The following is a 23,760-nucleotide window of genomic DNA, read 5'->3' as shown; positions in this document are numbered from 1 at the left end:
GTAGGGTCGAGCGCGCCGTGACGTCGGAGGCCCATGGCGGCGGCGGCGGCGGCGGCGACACGAGAAACCTGGCGGGCGGCATCTCCGCGGAGAAGGCGCCCAGCGGCTCGGCGTCCGAAGCGGAGGGAGGCTGCGGCGGCCGCTGGGACCCCGGGAGCCGAGCCCGAGGTGGACGGTGGAGTCGTGCTTCGTCGCATCCAGGAAGCCAGGTAAGGACGGACTCGGTCCTGGGTCCAGACTTCACGCCCGTGGGAGTCTCCCCGAGCCCCAGTCTCGCCGTTTGTCCCCTTTAACGCTCAGGATTTAAGGGTTCTGGGTGGAGGTAACAGAGATAAAGAGCTCATTATTGTAATAAGCACGCAATAACGTCTCTTATGGCGGTTGCAACTGGCGTGGCCAATGGGCGTGAAAATAGTAATAGTACCTATATAGGCTTGTTTCGAGGGTTCAGTGGATTAGTAAATGGTTGCAGCATTCCAAACAGTATCTGGCGCGTGGTAAGCGCGCTGCCCGTGTTCGGTATGAATATAATGCTGATATCGGTCATCAGTGGTTTTGCTCACACCAGGGCCGCAGCGTGCACACTTGATAGTCATTTTCACGAGTCTCATCCTTGGTTAATTGAGGAGCTGCTGCTCTGTGGCTGACACTGGCTTAAGCGCTCTTTATCGAGATGAACATCTCAGCCACGCTAGGGTCCCGATGGGGCACCGAGTCTCGAAGAAAAACGGTTTCTAGATGTGTATAGAGCCAGGTTTCAAACCTTTGTCTTTGGTAACTTCAAGTTCAGTTCATCTTAGTCATGTCGGACTCTTTGCGACCCCATGGACTGCAGCACGCCAAGCTTCCCTCTCCATCACCAACTCCCCCAGTTTACTTAAACTCATGTCCATTGAGTCGGTGATGCCATCCAACCATCTCATCCTCTGTCGTCCCCTTCTCCCACCTTCAGTCTTTCCCAGCATCAGGGTCTTTTCCAAGAGTCAGTTCTTGACGTCGGGTGGCCAAAGTATTGGAGTTTCAGCTTCAGCATCAGTCCTTCCAATGAATATTCAGGACTGATTTCCTTTAGGATGGACTGGTTGGATCTCCTTGCTGTTCAAGGGACTCTCAAAAGTGTTCTCCAACACCACAGTTCAAAAGCATCAGTTCTTCGGTGCTCAGCTTTCTTCACAGTCCAACTCTCACATCCATACATGACCACTGGAAAAACCATAGCCTTGACTAGATGGACCTTTGTTGGCAAAGTAATGTCTCTGCTTTTTAATATGCTGTCTAGGTTGGTCATAACTTTTCTTCCAAGGAGCAAGTGTCTTTTTAATTTCATGGCTGCAGTCACCATCTGCAGTGATTTTGGAGCCCCCCAGAATAAAGTCCGTTAACTGTTTCTCCATCTATTTCCCATGAAGTGATGGGACCAGATGCTATGATCTTAGTTTTCTGAATGTTGAGTTTTAAAACAACTTTTTCACTCTCCTCTTTCACTTTCATCAAGAGGCTCTTTAGTTCTTCACTTTCTGCCATAAGGATGGTGTCATCTGCATATCTGAGGTTATTGATATTTCTCCCGGCAATCTTGATTCCAGCTGTGCTTCATCCAGCCCAGCGTTTCTCATGATGCACTCTGCATATAAGTTAAATAAGCAGGGTGACAATATACAGCCTTGACGTTCTCCTTTCCCTGTTTGGAACCAGGGAACTTCAGAACTTCCTTCAAAACTTTGGTAACTTCAAAGCTCTCCATTATTCTGGTTTATCCCACCCCCACCCCTCCATGCTTTGCTGTGTACTTTATATAGTGTTGAGGAGGAACAATCTACTCTTCTAGGTTCTTCTGGCTGCTCTAATAATCAGATTGATACAAGACAGATTAAGTCATGTCTGACTCTTTGGGACCCAAGGAACTGTAGCACACCAGGCTTCCCTGTCCTTCACCATCTCCCTGAGTTTGCTCAAACTCATGTCCATTGAGTTGGTGATGCCATCCTGCCATCCAACCATCTCATCCTCTCTCGCTCCCTTCTCCTATCCTCAGTCTTTCTCATCATCAGGGTCTTTTCCAAGTTATTGGAGCTTCAGCATCAGTACTTCCAATAAATATTCAGGGTTGATTTCCTTTAGGATTGACTGGTTTGATCTTGCTGTCCAAGGGACTCTAAAGAGTCTTCTTTAGCACCGGACTTTGAAAACATCAGTTCTTTGGTGCTGAACCTTCTTTATGGTCCAACTCTCACATCGATACATGACTGCTGGAAAACCATGGCTTTGACTATATGTACCTATGGCTGACTGCTGGAAAACCATGGCTATGACTATATGACTACATTGGGCTTCCCTTGTGGCTCAGTTGGTAAAGAATCCACCTGCAATGCAGGAGATCTGGGTTCGATCCCTGGGTTGGGAAGATCTGCTGGAGAGGGGAACGGCTACCCACTCCAGTATTTTGGCCTGGAGAATACATGGACTATATAGTCCATGGGGTCACAAATAGCTGGACATGACTGAGTGACTTTCACTTGTTAGCAAAATGATCTCTGCTTTTTAATATTCTGTCTAGGTTCGTCATAGCTTTCCTGCCAAGAAGCAATTGTCCTCTAATTTTACGGCTACAGTCAACATCAGCAGTGATTTTAGAGCCTAAGAAGAGGAGATCTGTCACACTTCCACTTTTCCCCTTCTACTTGCCATGAAGTGATGGGACCGGATGCTATGATCTTAGTTTTTTTAATATTGAATTTTAAGCTGGCTTTTTCATTCTCCTCCTTCACCCTCATCAAGAGGCTCTTTAGTTCCTCTTTGCTTTCTGCCATATGAGTGGTATTATCTGCGTATTTTATCAGAGGTTGTTGATACTTCTCCCAGCGATCTTGATTCCTGCTTGTAACTCACCCAGGCCAGCATTTTGCATGATGTGCTCTGTGTATAAGTTAAATAAACAGGGTGACAATAAACAGCCTTGTACTCCTTTCTCAGTTCCGAGCCAGTCAGTTGTTCCATACAGGATTCTAACTGTTGCTTTTTGACCTGCATACAGGTTTCTCAGGAGACAGGTAAGATGGTCTGGTATTCCTATCTCTATGAGTTTTCCACAGTTTTTAATGATCCACACAGTCAAAGGCTTTAGCGTAGTCATTGAAACAGAGGTAGGTGTTTTTCTGGAATTCTTTGCTTCCTCTGTGATCCAGCGAATGTTGACAATTTGATCTCTAGTTCCTCTGCCTTTTCTAAACCCAGCTTGAACATCTGGAAGTTCTCGGTTCATGTAATGTTGAAGCCTAGCTTGGAGGATTTTGAGCCTAACCTTACTAGCATGGGAGATGAGTGCAATTGTCCAGTGGTTTGAACACTCTTTAGTACTGCCCTTCTTGGGAATTTGAATGAAGATTGACCTTTTCCAGTCCTGTGCCCACTGCTGGATTTTCCAGATTTGCTCACCTTTGAGTGCAGCACTTTGATAGCATCATCTTTTAGGATTCTAAGTAGCTTTGCTGGAAATCCATCACCTCCTCTAGCTTTCTTGACAGCTGCTGCTGCTGCTGCCGCTAAGTCGCTTCAGTCATGTCTGACTCTGTGCGACCCCATAGACAGCAGCCCACCAGGCTCCCCTGTCCTTGGAATTCTCCAGGCAAGAACACTGGAGTGGATTGCCATTTCCTTCTCCAATGCATGAAAGTGAAAAGTGAAAGTCAAGTCTCTCAGTCTTGTCCGACTCTAGCAACCCCATGGACTGCAGCCTACCAGGCTCCTCCATCCATGGGCTTTTCCAGGCAAAAGTGCTGGAGTGGGGTGCCGTTGCCTTCTCTGTTCTTGACAGCAGTGCTTCCCAAGGCCCACTTGACTTCACACTCCAGAATGTCTGGTTCTGAGTGAGAGACTGTACCTCTGTGGTTATCTGGGTCGTTAAGATCTTTTTTGTACAGTTGTGTGTATTCTTTCTTTCTTTTCTGCTTCTCTTCTCTTCTATCTTTTCTGCTTCTCTTAGGTCTTTACCGTTTCTGTCCTTTATTGTGCCCATCTTTGGATGAAGTGCTCCTTTGATGTTTCTCATTTTCTGGAGGAGACCTCTCGTCTTTCCCCTCTGTTGTCTTCCTCTGTTTCTCTGCACTGTTCATTGAAGAAGGCCATCTGCCCCTCCGTGCTGTCCTCTGGAACTCCACGTTTAGTTGGCTGAACCTTTCCCTTTCTCCCTTGCTTTTCACTTCTCTTCTTTCCTCAGCTACTTGTAAAGCCTCCTCAGACCAGCCCTTTGCCTTCTTGCTTTTCTTTCTTTTGGGATGGTCTTTCTCGCCGCCTCCTGTACAGCACTACGGGCCTCTGTGTGTTGTTCTGCAGGGAGTCTGTCTGCTGGATCCAGTCCCTTGAATCTGTTTGTCATCTCCACTTACACTCATAGGGGATTGGATTTAAGTCGTACCTGACTAGCCTGGTGGTTTTCCCCACTTTCTTTAATTTAATCCTGAATTTTGCCATAAGGAGCTGATGGTCTGAGCCATAGTCAGCTCCTGGTCTTGTTTTTGCTGACTATATACAGCTTCTCCATCTTCGGCTACAAAGAATGTAATCAGTCTGATTTTGATATTGACCATTTGGTGATGTCCATGTGCAAAGTTGTCTCTTGTGTTGTTGAAAAAGGGTGTTAGCTGTGACCAGTGCATTCTCTTGGCAGAATTCTGTTAGACTTTGCCCTGCTTCATTTTGTACTCCAAGGCCAAAATTGCCTGTTGATACTCCAGATATCTCTTGACTTCCTACTTTTGCATTCCAGCCCCCTCTGATGAATAGGACATCTCTTTTTGGTGTTAGTTCTAGGCGGTCTTCTAGGTCTTCATTGACTTTTTCTGCATCAGACTTGGATTACTGTGATACTGAATGGTTTGCCTTGGGAATGAACTGAGATCATTCTGTCATTCTTGAAGTTGCACCCAAGTACTACATTTCAGACTCTCTTATTGACTCTGAGGGCTACTCCAGTTCTTCTATGGGGTTCTTGCCCACAGAGGAGATACAGTGGTCAGCTGAATTAACTTTGCCCGTTCCCCTCCATTCTAGTTCACTGATTCCTAAGACGTCGATGTTTACTTTTGCCATCTCCTGCTTGACCACGTCCAGTTTACCCTGATGCACGGACCTAACATTCCAGGATCCTTTGCAATATTGTTCTTCGCAGCATCGGATTTTACTTTCATCACCAGACATCCACCCTGAGCGTCGTTTCCGCTTTGGCCTTTCCGGAGCTGTTAGTAGCTGTCCTCCGCTCTTCCTGGTAGCATGTTGGCCCCCTTCTGACCTGGGGGGCTCATCTGTCGGTGTTGTATCGTTTTTCCTTTTTGTAGAGTTTTTGTGAGGATCTGGTGTCTTGGAGTGTGTGTGTTCTCCCAGTTCCTGTGCCCTTTCTCCCGTGATGGGCACATATGCTGCTTCCACATCTTGGGCTGTCGCAGATCGTGCTGCAGTGAGCGTGGGCGTGAATGCCGTGAATGCGCGTGGGTTTTCGAAATAGTGTTTTCATTTTCTTCGGAGGAATACCCACAAGTAGAATTGTTGGCTCAAATGGTAGTTCTTTTAAGACTTTTTTTTTGATGTGGGCCATCTTTAAAGTCTTCACTGAGTTTGTTACCACATTGTTTCTATGGTACGCTTTGGCGGTTTTGGTTTTTGTTTTGGCCAAGTCGCATATGGGGTCTTAACTCCCCAACCAGGGATGGAGCCCACACCCCCTGTGTTGGAACGTGAAGTCTTAGCCACTGGACTGTCGGGGACCCCTCAAATGGTAGTTCTGTTGTTAATTTTTTGATACTGTTCCCAGTAGTGGCCGCACCAGTGGACATTTCTACCAGCAGTACGCCAGAGTTCTCCTCTGTCCACATCCTTACCAGCAGTTGTTATTTCTCTCTCTTCTTGATATAGCCATCCTAAGAGGTATGAGGTGGTAGCTCATGGTGGCTTTCGTTTGTACTTCTCTACTGTTTAGTGATGTTGAGCAGCTTTTCATGAACCTGTTGGCCATCTGTATGTCTTCTTCGGAAAAAAAGGTGTGTTCAGATCTCCTGCCCATATTTTAATCGAAGTGTTTGGGATGTTTTGCTGTTGTGTGTTCTCTGTATGCTTTGGATATTAAGCCCTTAGCAGATAACGTGGTTTGCAGATACTGTCTCCCATTCGGTATGTTGCCTGTTCATTGTGTCCATGGTTACAGGTGCCATGCAGAAGCTTTTTAGTTTGATGTAGTTCCACTTATTTTTACTTTTGTTACTTGTACTTTTGGTGTTAGATTTAAAATATCATCACGAAAAAATTTTTGATAAATAGAAACAGACAAGCATCACAAATACTTGTGTCACGTTTACTGCCTGTGATTTCTTCCAGGAGTTTTATGGTTTCCGGTCTTTCTAAAAGTATACGCAGTTTTGTTTGTCTGGCCGCACCGGTTCTCAGTTGCGGCATGCTCCATCTTTTAATTGCGGCGTGTGAGATCTAGTGCGCCGACCAGGCGTCAGACCCATGCCCCCTGCATCGGGAGTGTGGAGTCTTAGCAGCTAGACCACCAAGGAAGTCCTGATCTCAAGTCTTATGTTTAAGTCTAAATCCATTTTGAGTTGAGCTTTGTGTATGGTGTAAGATAGTGGTCCAGCTTTCTTCTTCTTCTTTAATGTGGATGTCAGTTTTTCCAAATGCAGTTTATTGAAGAGACTGTCTTCTCCATTTTGCACTCTTGGCTCCTTTGTTGTGAATTAACCGACCGTAGGTGGAGTGGATTTATTTCTAGGCTCTGTTCTGTTCCTCTGATGTGTGTGTGTGTTTTTAAACCAAAACTGTACTGTTTCAATCACTGTAGTTTTGCGATGGGTTTGAAATCAGGGCCTGGTAGCTCTAGCCTTGTTGTTCTTTCTCAAGACCGCTGTGGCTATTTGGGGTCTTTTGTGGCTCCGTACAAATTTTAGAATTGTTTGTCCTGTTTCATTAAAAATGCCATGGGAATTTTGATGAGGATTGCATTGAATCTGTAAATTTCTTCAGGTAGTATGGGCGTTTTAACAACATTAATTGCAATCCATGATCAGGAAATATGTTTCCACTTATTTGTGTCTTCTTCAGTTTTCTTTCTTTAATATCTTGTCTTTTTCAGTATGTGAATCTTTCACTTGCTTGGTTACATTTATTCTCAGGTATTTTATTCTTTTTTAGGTATAAAAATCTTTTTGATGCAGTTGTATATGAGGTTGTTTCTTTTTTTTCCTGATCAGTATTTTTTATTGAAGTGTAGTTGATTTAAACTGTGTTAATTTCTGTTGTACAGCAAAGTGATTCATTTATCGTATGTTAACATATGCATTCTTTTTTATATGTTCTTTTCATTGTGGTTTCTCACAGGAGATTGGCTGTAGCTCTCTGCTGTACAGTAGGCCCGTGTGGTTTATCCCTTCTCTATATGGAAGTGTCATCTGCTGACCCCGCCTCCCACGCCAGCCCTCTCCGCCGTCTGCTCTGGGGGCCACCAGCCTGTTGTCTCGGAGAAGGCAACGGCACCCACTCCAGCACTCTCGCCTGGAAAATCCCACGGACGGAGGAGCCTGGTGGGCCGCAGTCCATGGGGTCGCTGAGGGTCGGACACGACTGAGCGACTTCACTTTCACTTTTCCCTTCATGCACTGGAGAAGGAAATGGCAACCCACTCCAGTGTTCTTGCCTGGAGAATCCCGGGGACGGGGGAGCCTGGTGGGCTGCCGTCTCTGGGGTCGCACAGAATGGGACACGACTGAAGTGACTCAGCAGCAGCAGCAGCAGCCTGTTGTCTGTGTCCATGAGTGATTTGGATTCCTAGGCAAGTTCATTTGTGTCGTACTTTAGATCCCACATATAATTGATACCATGTGGTCCTTCTGTTTCTGACTTAGTTCACTTAGTATGGTAATCTCTGCTTCCAGCTGTGTTGCTGCAAATGGTGTCTTTTTTATGGCTGAGTAGTATTCCATCACACACACACACACACACACACACACACACACACACACACACACATCTTCTTTATTCATCTGTCAGTTAACGCTTAGGTTGTTCCCCTGTCTTGGCTGTTGTGAATAGTACTGCTATGAATATAGGTTTGTGTGTATCTTTTTAAATTATAGCTTTGTTCGGATATATGCCCAGGAGTGGGATTGCCATATCATATGGTTATTCTGTTTTAAGTTTGCTGAGGAACCTCCGTAAGTGTTTTCCGCGTGGCTGCGCCAACATACATTCCCAGCAGCAGTGCAGGAGAACTCCCCTTTCTCCGTGCCTTTCTCCAGCATTTGATATCGGTAGACTTTTTAAAGCCGTTCTGGTGGATGTGAGGGGATCGATAGCTCATTGTAGTTCTGATGTGCACTGCTCTGGTAATTAGCTGTGATGAGCGTCTTCTCACGTGCCTATTGGCCACCTGTATTTCTTCTTTGAAAAAAGGTCTGTTTAGGTCTTATGCCCGTTTTTCAGTTGGTTGTTTCATGTTTTGTTGTTTTGTGAGCTCCTTATGTATTTTGTAAATTAAACCCTTGTCAGTTGCATTGTTCACAGATACTTTATCCCATTCTTTAGGTTGCCTTTTCATTTGTTTGTGGTTTCCTTTGCTGTGCAGAAGCTTGAGTTTTTAAGTTTGATTAGATCCCATTTAGGGCTTCCCTTGTGGCTCAGCTGGTAAAGAATCTGCCTGCAGTGCGGGAGACCTGCCTTCAGTTGCTGGGTTGAGAAGATCCTCTGGAGAAGGGAAAGGCTACCCACTCCAGTATTCTGGCCTGGAGAATTCCGTGGACTGTATAGTCCATGGGGTCTCAAAGAGTCAGACATGACTTAGCGACTTTCACTTTACTTCACTTCATTTATTTTTTATTTCTGTTGCCTTGAGAAATTGACCTAAGAAAACATTGGTATAACTTACGTCAGAGAATATCTTGCCTATGATATCTTCTAGGACTTTTATGGTGCCATGCATTATATTTAAGTCTTTAGTCCATTTTGGGTCTTTTTGTGTATGGTGAGATGGTGTGTTCCAACATCACTGATTTACGTGAGGCTGTCTGGCTTTCCCCACACCACTTGCTGAAGAAGCGGTCTTTTTCCCATTGTGTATCATTGCCTCCTCTGTGAAGTACTGATTCACCACAGACGTGTGGCAGTATCTCTGGGCTGTCTATTCTGTTCTGTTGATCCATATGTCTGATTTTGGGCCAGTGCCACACTGGTTTGATTACCATAGCTTTGTAGCGTTATCTGACGTCTGGGAGGGTTGTGCCTCCAGCTTTGTTCTTTTTCTTCTGGATTGCTTTGGCAATTCTGGATCTTTTATGATTCTGTTTAAATTTTCGGAGTATTTGTTCCAGTTATGTGAAAAAATGTCATGGGTAACTTGATAGGGGTCACATTAAATCTGCATATTACTTTGGGTAGTATGGACATTTTAATAATATTCGTCCAATCCAAGAGCGTGGGACATGAGTCATCTTGAATTTCCTTTATTAATGTTTTATAGTTCTCAGTGTGTGTTTCACTTCCTTGGTCAGGTTTACTCCAGAGTATTTTATTTTGGTGGTGGGGGGAGGGGCGAGGATGAAATTTTAAGAGGTTGTTTTTTTTTTTTTCCTTCATTCCCTTTATGATATTTTTTGTGTAAAGAAATGCAGTCAGTTTGTTTCTGCTGTTCTGAATTTATCAGTTCTAGTAGTTTTTGTGTGAGGTCTTTAGTGTTTTTTATATATAGTATTGTATTTTCTGCATATAATGAGAATTTTATTTCTTCCTTCCCAATTTGAATATCTTTTGTTTCTTTTCCTTATTTGATTGCTGTGGCTAGCACTTCCAATACTTATAAAAGAAGAGGTGAGAGTGGGCATCCTTATCTTCTTCCAGATATTAAGGGGAACGCTTTCAGCTTTTCACCAGTTAATATCATGTTGCCTTTGGGTTTGTCATAAATGGGTTCCCCAGGTGGCACTCATGGTAAAGAATCCACCTGCCGATGCAGAGGACATTAGAGACATGGGTTCAATCCCTGGAGGAGGTCATGGCAACCCACTCCAGTATTCTTGCCTGGAGAATTCCATGGACAGAGGAGCCTGGTGGGCTACAGTCCATGGGATCACAGAGAGTCAGACAGGACTGAGCGATTAACACTTTCACTTGCCATAAATAGCTTTCATTATCCTGAGATGTTTCCCTTTATATCCACTTTAGAAAGAGCTTTTAAAAAAAAGCATGAAAGGATATTGAATTTTGTCAAATGCTTTTTCAAACGCTTTTTCTGTATCTAACAGATGGTGATAACATGTTTTTGTCTTCAGTTTATCCCATTGATTGATTCTGCATATGTTGGACCATCTTTGTGAACCTGGGGTGAATCTCACTTGATGCAGTGTGTAATCTTTTTATGCGTTATTGGATTCAGTTAATATTTTGTTGAGAATTTTTGCATCTATATTCATCAAAAATATTGGCCTATAATTTTCTTCTTTTCTTTTTTGTGATGTTTCTGTCTGGTTTTCGTATCAGGGTAATGATGGTTTCATAGAACGTCTTTGGGAGTGCTGCTTCCTCTCCATTTTTTTGGGAAGAGTTTGAGAAGGATTGGGCTTCCCTGGGGGCTCAGCTGGTAAAGAATCTGCCTGCAGTGCGGGAGACCTGGGTTTCATCCCTGGGTTGGGAAGATCCCCTGGGGAAGGGAAAGGCTGCCCACTTCAGTGTTCTGGCCTGGAGAATGCCATGGTCGACTGTATAGTCCCTGGAGTTGCAGAGAGTCGGACACGACTGAGCGACTTTCACTTCACTCTCACTTCACTTAAGGGTTGGTATCAGTTCTTCTTCTCATGTTTGGTACAATTTACCTTTGAAGCCCTCTGGTCCTGGACTTTTCTTTGTAGGGAGTTTTTAAATTACAGATGGTATTTCACTTCTGGTGATCAGAGGATTTCTTCTTGATTCAGTTTTGATGGGCTATGTGTTTTTAGAGACTTAGCCATTTCTTCCAGGCTGTCAGCTGTGCTGGCTCGTAATTGTTCCTGGTGCTCTGCTCTGTGTTTCTGTCGTGTCTCCTTTTCCATTTCTTGTTTGTTGATTTGGAGTGTCACTCTTCACCTTGGTGAGCCTGGCTCGAGTTTTGTCAATTGTGTTTATCCTTTCACAGAACCAGTTTCTGGTTTTACTGAGTTTATCTATGTTTTCTAATCTCTCTTGTTTATTTCGTCTCTGACATTTATTACTTTCTTCCCTCTGGTTTTAGGTTTTTTTGTTCTTTTTCTAATTCTCTTAAGTGATAAATTAGGTTCTTTATATGAGATTTTTCTTGTTTTTTGAGAAAGGCTTGCATTGCTGTGAACTTTCCTCTAAGAACTGCTTTTAGCGCATCACATAGATTTTGTGCTTTCATTTCCATTTGTCAAAAGCCTTTCTCAATCTCCTCTTTGATTTCACTGCTGACCCACTAGTTTTTTAGCAGCTTGTTGCTTAGTCCTCGTGTAATCGTGTGTTTTTTTTCTCATTTCTTTTTCTGTGATTAATTCCTGGTTTCATGCTGTTTTGGTCAGGAAAGATGCTTGAGATAATTTCCATGCTCTTAAATTTGTTGAGGCTTGTTTTGTACCCTAGTAGGTGGTGAATCCTAGAGAATGTTCCATGTGCAATTGAAAAGAATGTGTATTCTGGGTATTTTTTTGGATGTAATGTTCTAAAAATACCCATTAAGTCTTAACTGTTCTTTTTGTATCATTTCGTATCTGTTACTTTATTGATGTGAGTGGGGTGCTAACCTCTCCTACTGTTCTGGATTTCTGTCAGTTTCTCCCTTTATGTCTGTTAGTATTTGTTCTGTGTATGGGTGCCCCGTGTGTTAGGTTACTCCTTGGAAGGAAAGTTATGACCAACCTAGATAGCATATTGAAAAGCAGAGACATTACTTTGCCAACAAAGGTTCGTCTAGTCAAGGCTATGGTTTTTCCAGTGGTCATGTATGGATGTGAGAGTTGGACTGTGAAGAAAGCTGAGCACTGAAGAATTGATGCTTTTGAACTGTGGTGTTGGAGAAGACTTTTGAGAGTCCCTTAGACTGCAAGGAGATCCAACCAGTCCATTCTGAAGGAGATCAGCCCTGGGATCTCTTTGGAAGGAATGATGCTAAAGCTGAAACTCCAGTACTTTGGCCACCTCATGCAAAGAGTTGACTTATTGGAAAAGACTCTGATGCTGGGAGGGATTGGGGGCAAGAGGAGAAGGGGACCACAGAGGATGAGATGGCTGGATGGCATCACCGACTCGATGGACGTGAGTCTGAGTGGACTCCGGGAGTTTGTGATGGACAGGGAGGCCTGGCGTGCTGCGATTCATGGGGTCTCGAGGAGTCGGACACGACTGAGCGCCTGACCTGATCTGATCTGATGTGTTGGGTGCGCGCATGTTGATGAGTGTGAGATCTTCTTCTGTTGCTTCTTGTATCATCACTTAGTGTCCTTTTTTATCTTTCTTTATCTCCTTTGTTGTAAAGTCTATTTCGTCTGATATTAGTATTGCAGCCCCTGCTTTCTCATCACTTCCGTTTGCATGAAATGTCTTTTTCTATCCCCACTTTCCGTCTGTTCGTGTCCTCTGCCCTAAAGTGGGTCTTTTGTGACCAGTGTATTGTAGGCTCTTGTTTTTAGTTTTGTTTGTTTGTTTTAATCCAGTCTGCCACTCTGTGTCTTTTAATTGCAGCATTTAGTCCATTGACATTTAAGGCAATTATCGATAGATATGTATTTACTGCCATTTTAAATCTTGTTTTCCCTTTGATTTTATGTTTCTTCTTTGTCCCTTTTTCTTTTTTGTGGCTTGATGATTTTCTTCTCTCTTGTTTATGTTCTCTTCTTTTTGGTTCTTGTGACTCTGTTGTATGCTTTTGATTTGTGGTTACCCTGTTTTTCAAGTGTGTGAACCCCTTCCTGTATTTGCTTGTCTTAGACTGGTAATCAATCATACAGGCTCCAACACATTATAGGGGGAAATAATCTATGTTCTTACTCTTCTTCCCCACGTCTTATGGTTTTGATTTCCTCTTTTATATCTTCATGTTCATGCTCCATTCTCTGTGGTTATCACAGTCACAGAAGATTTTTAGATTTTTTAAAAGTCTATTTAACTGGCTTATTTATGTGATTTACTTTCCAATTGTGATTTCCTCTTTATTAACATTTCCTTTAGGATAGGTTGAGTATTGCTGTATTTTTTTAGTTTTTGCTTATTTAAGAAATTCTCTGTCTATTCTAAGTGATAATCTTGCTGGATGGACAATCTTGATTACAGATCTTTCCCTTCTAGGACTTTGAACCTATCTTACCACTGTAAGATAGATTTCTGGCCGGTAACATTTCTGTAGAGAAACTGTCTGATGGCCTTGTTGCGGGGAGCGGGGGTTCCCTTAAAATGTGTTGTTTAGTTGCTGAGTCGTGTCCTAGTCTTTGCAACCCTATGGACTGTAGCCCGCCAGGCTTCTATGTCCATGGGATTTCCTGGGCAAGAACACTGGAGTGGGTTGCCATTTCCTCCTCCAGGGGATCTTCCTGACCCAAGGATCAAACTCACGTCTCTTACATTGGCAGGCAGGTTCTTTATCACTGAGCCGCCAGTTTTTCTCTTGCTGCCTTTAGAATTTCTCTTTAGCTATCTTTCACTTTTGCCATTTTTTAAATTATAGTATGTCTTGGGGCTTCCCTGGTGGCTCATCAGTAAAGAATCTGCCTGTGGTGCAGGAAACATGGGATCGACTCCTTCCTGTACCTGGGTATCTGCTTCCTTCTGTAGGTTTGCGAAGTTCTCAGCCATAATCTCTTGCAATACATTTTTGATCCCCTTTTCTCTTTCTTCCCCTTCTGAAATCCCTATTATGCATGCTTTGTATTATCCCATAAGTCTTATATTGGTGTTTTTTCTCAGTTGGCTTTCTGTGAGTATGCGCATAAGGGAAAAGGCTACAATGGACAGGGGGACCTGCCTCTCCCCTTATGCAGCCCCCCACGACATGGCCTGGCACACCCTTAGCTGTGGGTGCACCCGATTCCAGCCCCGTCCCAGCTGTTCCCACACAGCCAACCCCAGCCCTCCCTAGGTCTGATCTCAAAGCCCATGTCCCGGCACCCAGCCTGGACCCGTGCCGGGCCCTGTGTCTCAGGCGCAGGGCAGCGGCACTGCCCGCCCGTGTAGCCCTCTGTTTGCTCTGGCTGCCGCAGGCCGGCTGCCGCGTTCTTTCCCGAGGCTCTGACGGATCTCCAGGCTGGTGCAGGGGGGCTTCCCAGGGTGCGGGAATGTTTTTATCTTTTGTTCTACCCGGTTGCATGGAGATCTGCGTGGTTGCCCTTTCCGCACTCTGAAGTCTTCTGCCAGCGTTCATTAGATATTCTGCGAGAATCGTTCGACGTGTATTTTTGATGTATTTGTGGGAGAAGGTGAGCGTCCCATCCTGCTGCTCTGTCATCTTCATCCTCCCCAAGGTTGCTTTCTCAGTTTCTGTTTTTCACAGTTCATTATTCTGTGCTGTGCTGTCACTTCAGTCGGGTCCGACTCTTTGCGACCCCGTGGACCATAGCCCACCAGGCTCCCCTGTCCATGGGATTCCCCAGGCGAGAATACTGGAGTGGGGTGCCATGCCCCGCTCCAGGGGATCTTCCTGACCCAGGGATCAAACCCACGTCTCTAGATGTCCTGCACTGGCAGGCAGATCCTTCGTCACAGCGCCGCCTGGGAAGCCCCAGTTCGTTCTTCGTGTGTGGAGATGCAGCGTAGTTCAGGGTGTGGAGTTCTGTCTGCTGCCGCGTTGCGGAGTTTGCGGGTCGTTCTGACGGCTCTTTTAGAGTCTCGCGGGGCTTCTTGCCTGTAGTGCGATGTCCTGTGCAGAGAGTGACAGTTTTACTTCTTGCTTTCTGACTGGGATTCTTTTTCTTTTTCTTGCCTAACTGGTTCAGCTAAGGCTTCCAGCACCTTGTTGAATAAAAGTGGTTAGAATGGGTGGGCACCCTTGTCTTGTTCCTGATTGTAGAGGAAAGGCTTTCAGTTCTACATTGTTGAGAATAATGTTAGCTGTGGGTTTGTCATATATGGCTTTTGTTTTTTTTTTTTAATGTGTTTAAAGCACCTTATGGTTTTGCAGAGCATCTTCATAGACGCAGTATCTTATGTGACCCTCACAGTGACCTGCGTGGTAGGGGTGACGACGCCCGTCTCACGGGGAGAGAGTGGAAGTGGTGGAACACACAGGCGCACTGCTTAGAGTCCCGCAAGAACCTTAGCACTGGGAGTCCCGGGGCTGTGTGCTGATTCCTGAAGGAGAGGACAGTTGTGAGAGTGTAATCTGTTTATTAATAGACATTTAAAAAATAACGTGGAATCGCAAGATTTTTCCTAATTTTTTCAATTTTTAAAATGTATGGTTGCCTTAATGTCTCCAGCTCTACTGATATATTTCTTTCTCTCCATGATCTATGCTGGATATTTGAAGCATGAAATATAAAGAACTTTTTAGAATAATAAAATGTTAACACTTTTTATGATGAAAATAGTACTGCTTTCAGTGGACAGTTAATTAAGGAAGCCAGGTTGTTGTTGCTTGCTTTTTCTTCTATCTGGTTTAAATGTGTTGAATGGACTGCCCAGCTCCACCTGATCTCACTATAAAACTTGGAAAAGATGTGCTACACTTTGGAGAATAAGACGACAAGAAGGTAAACTAAGCAAGTCGTTTAAGATTCTAAGGAATTTAAAAGTCTTGATCTCCTTTGCACACCTGTAGAGCCCTGTTCTTCCTCCCATGCAGCTCTGCTGTGTTGTATAATTGCCTGTTTTCCCATCTGTGTCTTTCAGAGACAGTTCTGTAAGGCCAGAGACAGTAGTTCTCTGAATGGCTATTAAGTCCAGCTCCAGAAGGTACACAGATGAACCCATGCAGGTTGAATGAATGAACGAACAGATTTTCCTTTCCAGTGTCTGTCTCCAGTTGAGACTTAGTGGTGTTTGCTTGCTTGCTTTGCAGCTTTTTTTTTTAACATTCAATTATTTATTTGGCTGCGTTTTGCTCTGTGTCGCGTGGGCGCTCTCGTGCTGTGCGGTCTGAGCACGAGCTCAGTAGTTGTTTTGAGCAGGCTTAGTTTCCCCCGAGGCGCGTGGGGTCTTAGTTCCTGGACCAGGGATTGAACCCAAATCCCGTGCATTGCAAGGCAGAATCTTTCACTGGACCACCAGGGGAGTCCCGAGCCTAGTATTTCCGATATAAAGAATGCACGTATAGTCGCTGCCCATGGAGTTTCTCCCAGAACCCGGGGGTTACATCAGGGTCAGGGGAATACCACAGGAGTGGGTGGCAGAGGGCTCGGGGCTGCTCTGAGGCCTTGTAGGGGCGGCGCAGGAGGCAGCCCAGCCCAGGGTGCGAGGGGCTGTGTTGATGGCGGGATACTGGATGGGAGCAGAGGCCTGGACGGCACCCGCAACCAGGAGAGGAGGCCGTGTGGAAGCCGGGTACCACGCAGCACACGGGGCCTTTGGAGGAGCCACTGTGGCATCTTGGAGTCAGCCTTGCTGATGGCTTGTCCGGAGGTGAAGGGCCTTTAGTGAGATGGTAGCACGGGGTGTCCCGCCCAACCCACCCGATCTTAAAAGGGCCCCTCCTTAAAGCCCCCTTTGGTCCTGGGAATCCTCGATTCCCGGAAAGCCAGTTGATCTTCAGTCACTTTTTGGAGCTGGAGGAGCTATTGGACCTGGCATGCCTCGTGGCCCACCACCTCTACTGGGACCTCTCTCTCCTTTTTCACCTGAGGGTCCAGAGGACCTTGAGTTAAAGTGATATTTTTCAGTGTCTGAGAATGTCCTCAATCTTTTAGCCATCACTGTCTCATTTCTCCTTTTATTTCTGTTCCAAACGTGCTTTTTTCAGAGGCATAGTTCTGCTGGTGCGTTGTACACGTGCTCTTTTATTTCCTCTCCTGCCACTGTTGTTTTGTTTTAGTATTTACTTTTGGCCGCACTGGGACCTCGTTGCTGCGGGGCTCCTCTCTGGTTGCGGTGGGCGGGCTAGCTGCCCTGCGGCGTGTTGGATCTTCCCAGACCAGGGATCAAGCCCCAAGGCCCCTGCACTGGCAGATGGGTTCTTAGCCACTGGGCCACTGGAGAGGTCCTCCTGCCACTGTTCTGATGAGAGGCACCAGAACCATAGCCACAAGGAGAGAAAGGGCAGTCAGCGCAGCCTTGCAAGATGTTTCTCTGGAAGGGCAAGGCCGTCTTTTGGAGTCAGAGGACAGACACAGAGCTGCCACTGAGCAAGTGTCAGAGGTCAGAGGTCCTTCTGAACAGCTGGCAGGGTTCTCCTGTTGCCTGGGAGAGCTGCCCCACTTCAGGAGCGGAAGCCACCAGAGCCACGAGTTGGTGGAAACACTTCAGGGACCGTTTCGATGAGTTGCTTCTGGCTGAGTGAGGACTAGTGTGTGAGTCTCAGAGACTCCTGGGGCTGCCGTCCGAGGGGAACCCCCAAACTTCCCTGGCCCCTACCTCTAGGAACCCCACCAGGATCTTATGGTGAAGAGCCAGGGAAAATCACCTGGTGCCTCTGGCAGAAGGAAGAGAAGACTGTTTAAAATACACCCAGCGCATTCTTCGTCATAAAGGCGCTTTTCTCTCTGGTGAAAACGCCGTCTGTCTATAGCCTTTATTAAGTTCTGTTTCATCTACGCCTGCTCTGTTGATAGTTATCATCTTAGTGGACGCTGGATTTTGTCGAACGCTCTTTCTGCATCTGTGGAGATGGTCATAGGATTTATCCCTCGTTTTGGTAATGTGCTGTATTATTACATTGGCTTTGCGTTCCTGGCATAAACCCCAGTTAATCATGGAGTATGCTCCTTGTAATGTGTTGCTGAGTTCGGTCTCCTCGTGTTTTTGATGAGCATTTTTGTGTCTGCGTTCATCGGGGTGTTGGCCTGTGATTTCCTTTCCTTACGGCATCCTTATCTGGTTATGGTATCAGGGTTACGCTGGCCTCGTGAAGTGAGTTTGGAGTGTTCCCTTCTCCTGTATTTTTGGAAGGGTTTGTGAAGGATCCCTATCAATTCTTCTTTGAATGTCTGGTAGAATTCACCAGTCAATCTAACTGGTCCTGGACTTCTTTTGGTTGGGAGGTTTTTAATTACTGATTCAACTTCCTTTGAGAAGGAAATGGCAACCCACTCCAGTATTCTTGCCTGGAGAATCCCATGGACGGAGGAGCCTGGCAGGCTACAGTCCACGGGGTTGCAGAGTCGGACATGACTGAGCGACTTCACTTTCACTTTCACCTTCCTTACTAGTAATCAGTCTGTTCAGATTTTCTGTTTCTTCATAATTAAGTCTTGGTAAAATATTTCTAGGCATCTATCCATTTCTTCTGGATCATCCAATTTGTTGGCATTTAACTGTTCATAGTAGTCTCTTATGATTCTGTATATCTCTGTGGTACCAGTTGTAATGTATCCTCTTTCATTTCTGATTTTTATTTGAGCCTTCCTTTTTTTCTTTTTTTTTTTTTGGTGAGTCTAGCTAATGGTTTGTCAATTTTGTTTATCTTTTCAAAGAACCGGCTCTTAGTTTTACTGATCTTCTCTATTTGTCTTTTTTAAAATAGTTTTATTATGTATATATTGGCTGTGATGGGTCCCTTGCTGCTTGGGCTTTTCTCTAGCTGGCGGAGAGTGGGGCTGCTCTCCGGGCGTGGTGTGCGGGCCTCTCACTGCAGTGGCTTCTCCTGTGCTGGAGCACAGGCTTCGGGCATGCAGGCTTCAGGAGTTGTGGCACGTGGGCTCAGGACTTGCGGCTCGAGGGCCCTGGATCACAGGTTCAGTCCTGGAGTTGCTCCACGGCACATGGGATCTTCCTGGATCAGGGATGGAACCTGTGTCTCCTGCATCGGCAGGCGGGTTCTTTACCACTGAGCCACCAGGGAAGCCCGCGATTGTCTTTTTAATCTGTATTTCCTTCACATCTGCTCCGCTCCTTCTTTCCTTCTGCTTTGTTCTTTTTCTAGTTCCTTGAGGTGTAAAGTTGTTTGGGACTTTGTTTCTTGAGGTTTCTGGCTGTGAACATTCCTCTCAGAATAGCTTTTGCTGCAGCCCATGAAGTCTTGTTATATCCGTTTTAAACTCTGTTTTTTCTAATGGAAGTATAGCTCCTCCCACTTTGCTCTGGTTTGCATTTGCATGGGATATCTTCTCCTGTCCCTCCCGTTCGCACTGTGTGCCCTTACGTCAGAAATGATCCTCTTGTCTGCAGCACATAGATGGATGCTCTCAATCCATTCAGCCACTCTGCGTTTTTTGATTGGAGAATCCATGCAGTTCATTTAACAATCGACTGTGTTTTGCAGGAAACACTTGGTTTTGCCCCTTCTTGTACTTTCACCTTGGGGTTATCCGTAGCAACAAAGGCCGCGGATTGAGGCCTGCTCTGTACAAGGCAGTGTGCTGGGCGTTCCCCATTTCATCCCTGCCGTAACTCTGTGAGGGGTGCAGTTCTCACCCCGTTTTAGAGGTGAGGACACAGAAGTGTGGAGAGGCTAAATCTCCATGTTTAGCCACTGTTTGTGGAGCTGCCCCCGTGTGCCAAGACCCAGACGTGTCCCTGTGAATCGGGGGCCTCCTCCGGGAAGCCCTCTCCCTGGCCCTCTCTGGGCCCCAGCGGCTCCGCTCTGGCCGTGTCCCCCGGGCACCCTGCCCCAGGCTCCGGGGTGGACTCTGCGTCAGAGCGTGTGCCCCCTCCCCACCTCCTGATCATCCCGGTCAGGAGGGAGTCCCTGTTAGGGAGCCCTGAAAAGGGCAAGAGGTGACCACGCCACTTTTTTTCTCAACAGGGAGGACCTGGTTATCTCTGACTTCTGGAGCTCAGCACTAGGTGGGTGCCGTGGGGCTCGGGCTGGAGGCGGCTGGGGTGGGAGGAGGGCCTGACGGTGGGCAAAGCAGGGGATCCAGCCCTCATTGGGTGACGTCTGCTTCACGGCGGGGTGTCCATGCTGGGTTCTAATGCTGACTCCAACCCCCCTTACAACTGTGTGTCTTCCTGCATTAACCCTGGTCCTCAGCTTCTGTATCTGTGGATGGACATGGAAACGTACATATTCTGTAGTGTAACTGTATAAATGAAGTATTTCCTGAAGTGCTCTCGGTGGTGCTTGCCTGCTGCACCAGAGCAGTGGATGTCAGTTGTCACTATGTTGTTGAAATTTACATTTATCCTGTTCTCTTCCCTGACCGTACATGGCTGTTACAGTCTCTTCCTAAACATGATGGGTGATAACACAAGTATACCATAGTTATAGTCTTTATGGAGGGACTTTTGTTGTTTATTATACATAGTTTTTATTTTTTTTAAGTAATCAGTGACCAGACTTGTGCGCCCTGCAGTGGACGTGCAGAGTCCTAACCACTGGACCACTAGGGAGGTCCCGATATACATAATTTTTCATGCATAAAGCTTTTTACCAAATTTAAGGTGATGTTCTTAGTGTATATTTCCAGAGGTGGAAGTGGTCAACTTGCTATCCGCTTTCTGGTTGTTTTCCAGAAGGCATTCACTGATTCTTTGAGCAGCGTGGATGCGGAGAGCCAGGTCTCTATGTAACCTTCTGTGGCCTGGGTCTTATTTCAAGGTGTCCTTGCTGATGAGTCAACATTGGTATCTTATTAACGGGAATAGATAAATGGCTGTTTGCTTTTTGTTTCGTTCTGCATACAGTCTGTTCTACTGAATTCAGTACCAGTGACAGAAAAGGAGAGACGAGGACTCACCACCCAGTGAAACGATTTATTTTTCCTTAGTCTCTAGACGCCCCAGCCTTTTTAAAAATTTTTTACATGTTAAATGTTCTTACTCAAGATCATTTTGAGAGCTCTGCTCTTCAGTTCTTCTTTTATTACAAAGGTAGTATTTCAGACCACAATTTCATGTACTGGTTACCTCTTACTAAACTAGGATGAGTTAACACAAGCATTAGATGGACATTGTGGCCATGGATGAACCTGACTTTGGCTTGAAGCATTCCCTTAGTTGAGGCCGTGGGCACCCAGGTGCCGGCCGCTGTCAGCTTGGGGTGGGCGCCGCTGCACGCCCCACGTGTGGCCAGCAGCCCCTTCTCTGGGGAGTGAAGGCTTCCGCGCCCTGCTCCCCAGGCCATGGATGGTTTAGTTCCTGGGTCACAGCGTGCCCTCTGACTGTGCAGGGCCCGCTCTTTCAGAAACCATCACCGGGTGTCTCCAGAAACACCTGGAACAGCTGAGGGCCCCCGAGGGGTCTCTCTCGGAAGCCCTGGGACACCTGCATCTCGACGCCCCCCCAGTGGAGGCAGATGCGGCCCCTGGCTCCGTCCCGGAAGAGACCCTGGTCCCAGGGACCTGCTGCTTCAAGTGTGTGTGTTACGGCGTCGGGAAGTTCGCCAGCTGCGTCATAGCTAGAAGCCAGCTGGCGTTTTTGCTCCTCCTTCTGGAGCGGTGCCAGGTGAGTCTGTGTCCTCCCTTACCGCCCCCTCCTCGGTCTCGTGCACACGTTGACTGAGCCACTCGTCGCCCTCTGCAGATCCCCAGGAGTCACTGCTGCGTGTACGACCCTCTGTTTAGTCGACTAGAAATCGCGGTCCTCAACGCCCTGGGCGTGGTGGTTCTCGGGGATAATGAGGTACGTGGTTAGGGGCGCGCGAGGCCTGTCACACAGGGCTGGTGTGTCGCTCCCACGTGGACCTGTGCTGTCCTGTAGCTGGCGGCAGCGTGTGCCGTTTGCCTGGTCCTCCTGAGGGCTGTGTGCCCGCTGTGCTCAGTGGTGGGCGTGTCGCTGCACCTCCTGAGGGCTGTGTGCCCGCTGTGCTCAGTGGTGGGCATGTCGCTGCACGAGGGGAGGAGATGCGGTCTCTGCACCTCCTGAGGGCTGTGTGCCTGCTGTGCTCAGTGGTGGGCGTGTCGCTGCACGAAGGGGAAGAGGGCGCGGTGTCTGCACCTCGTGAGGCCCTTCTGCCGGGAGGTGCCCCTTCTGGGGGCGGGAGGTTGCAGCCCAGACCCCGGCTGAGTTGTGGCTGAATCCTCAAGTAGTGGGGATCTCTGAGACCTCCGGAAAGAAGGCTCTCCAGAGGGGGCGGCTGGACCCCAAGGGAATGTTTGAAAAGGCCCGAGTCACGATGGGGAGCTGCAGAGAATGACACGGGACACAGTTCCCGAGGGCCCTGCCCCTGCCTCAGTGTCCAGAGCTGTACATGCTCACGGGACACGTGTGTTCAGCAGACGTGAGTTTTCCGGGTTTCCGGATGTCCCGATTCAGTCTTGGGTAACTCTGTAGCTGTCGCCGGCACCGGGGGTGGCGCACAGGGCGACGCAGGAGTGTCTCTCCCTTTGGTGCCTGAGGTCGCCACCCCCTCCGCCTCCCGTCGTCTCAGCTGCGTTAACCGTGGTGTCGGGGAACGTGTGCAGGCGGGAGGCGCATGGCGGCCTGGGCGCGGCTGTGTCGTGGGTGAGTGCACGCACACGACTGCACTCATCTGGCGCTGAGCGCAGCTGGCTAGGACTGCCCCCCCCCGCCACTTGCTGTAAGATGCATGCTCACCCCGTGCATGTTGGACCCCAGGAGGGGAAGCGGAGCGTGTGCGGGGAGCCCACCGTCTTCTACATGCCGCACTGTGGGACGGCGCTCTACAACAACCTACTGTGGAGGAACTGGTCGGTGGACGCCCTTTCCAAGGTGGTCATCATCGGCAACAGCTTCGGGGGGCTCGAGGAGAGGTGAGCGGGGGGTGCCGGGGTGAACCCAGTCCTCAAGTCCCCCCTGGACAGAGGGCTGGGCTGTGAGATGTCAGTCTGGGTCACGCTGGGAAGCAGGGTGTCTTTCTGCAAATAATTTCTCCCTTCTCTTAGGGCGGCAGAGACGGCTTTTCTAAATGGGGGAAAACAGTCATTTCTTACAACTAACACAGTATCCTTGGCCTGCTTCACACGCACTGTCGTTTCTCCCTGATGAGACGGGCAGTGACGGGGGCATTTACGCACACCCCCATTAAGTCATCTTGCCTTTCTGTGTCGTAAGGGCAATGAACCTGGTCTCATACTGCCTAATCATGTTTTCAACAATTTTGGTTTCTAGGTTGTTGACGAGGATTCTGCATAAACATTACCCATACGTTGCAAAGGTATCTGCCTGAGTGGAGGGTTGGGGTGGACAGCCTGGGAAGCTGTACTGTCTCTGTTACTGTGGAGAATCCCACCTTCACTTGTAGCGGTGGGTGCTTGTGAGGGTCTGTGGTCCAGAAAGCTATGTTTGAGTGCATCTCCTCATTGTTTCTTAATTTCCTCTGTTCTCAGTATCTGATCCAACTTATGCACTGTCCTTGGGGACTCCAACTCATTGCATAAGTACTAAAAATACCTTATTCCTTAGTAACGTTGGAGTGATGAGTAGACCAGGACTCTAGCCCGGGAGGGTGGGGCTCACTGGGCCTGTGAGGCTTGTTTCACTTTTGCATCTTTCTGCTCAGATTCTGACAGGCCTGGAGGAGCTGGCGTTCCCTCAGACCCCAAGGTACATGGACGTGTTTAATGACACCTCTCTCCACTGGTTTCCTGTACAAAAGCTAACACAGCTCCCCACGGACACTTGGGCGTTTCGGGAAGAGCCAGATTACCAGGACTGTGAGGACCTCGAGATCATCAGGAAGAAGACAGAGCCTCCCTGCGCTGACCTGAGCTCGCTGTGAGGGGCCCACGGCATAGGAACTGCAGGCGC

General features: G+C 47.2%; 1 protein-coding gene across 1 annotated transcript; it reads left to right on the top strand.

The window, feature by feature from the left end:
• The first annotated feature begins 19 nt into the window (after positions 1 to 19).
• On the top strand, positions 20 to 23,731 carry SRRD (SRR1 domain containing). The gene is made up of 7 exons (XM_070385938.1): positions 20 to 209; positions 19,856 to 19,896; positions 21,236 to 21,495; positions 21,574 to 21,672; positions 22,609 to 22,763; positions 23,122 to 23,167; positions 23,513 to 23,731. The coding sequence occupies exons 1-7, from the start codon at positions 34 to 36 to the stop codon at positions 23,729 to 23,731; spliced, it is 996 nt and encodes a 331-aa protein (XP_070242039.1). The 5' UTR covers positions 20 to 33.
• The last annotated feature ends 29 nt before the right edge of the window (positions 23,732 to 23,760 follow it).

Source organism: Bos mutus, chromosome 17 (assembly GCF_027580195.1).
Source record: "Bos mutus isolate GX-2022 chromosome 17, NWIPB_WYAK_1.1, whole genome shotgun sequence".
Classification (NCBI taxonomy): Eukaryota; Metazoa; Chordata; class Mammalia; order Artiodactyla; family Bovidae; genus Bos; species Bos mutus.
Note: the sequence above shows the minus strand (reverse complement) of the source record. Positions and strands in the feature narration are given on the sequence as shown.

What these genes read in the sequence shown, in the direction of transcription:
- SRRD (XM_070385938.1), top strand. Translation starts at nt 34, where the DNA reads ATGGCGGCGGCGGCGGCGGCGGCGACACGAGAAACCTGGCGGGCGGCA. An exon ending in CTTCTGGAGCTCAGCACTAG is followed by an intron (nt 19,897 to 21,235) that starts GTGGGTGCCGTG and finishes CCGCTCTTTCAG; the next exon opens with AAACCATCACCGGGTGTCTC. An exon ending in ATTACCCATACGTTGCAAAG is followed by an intron (nt 23,168 to 23,512) that starts GTATCTGCCTGA and finishes CTTTCTGCTCAG; the next exon opens with ATTCTGACAGGCCTGGAGGA.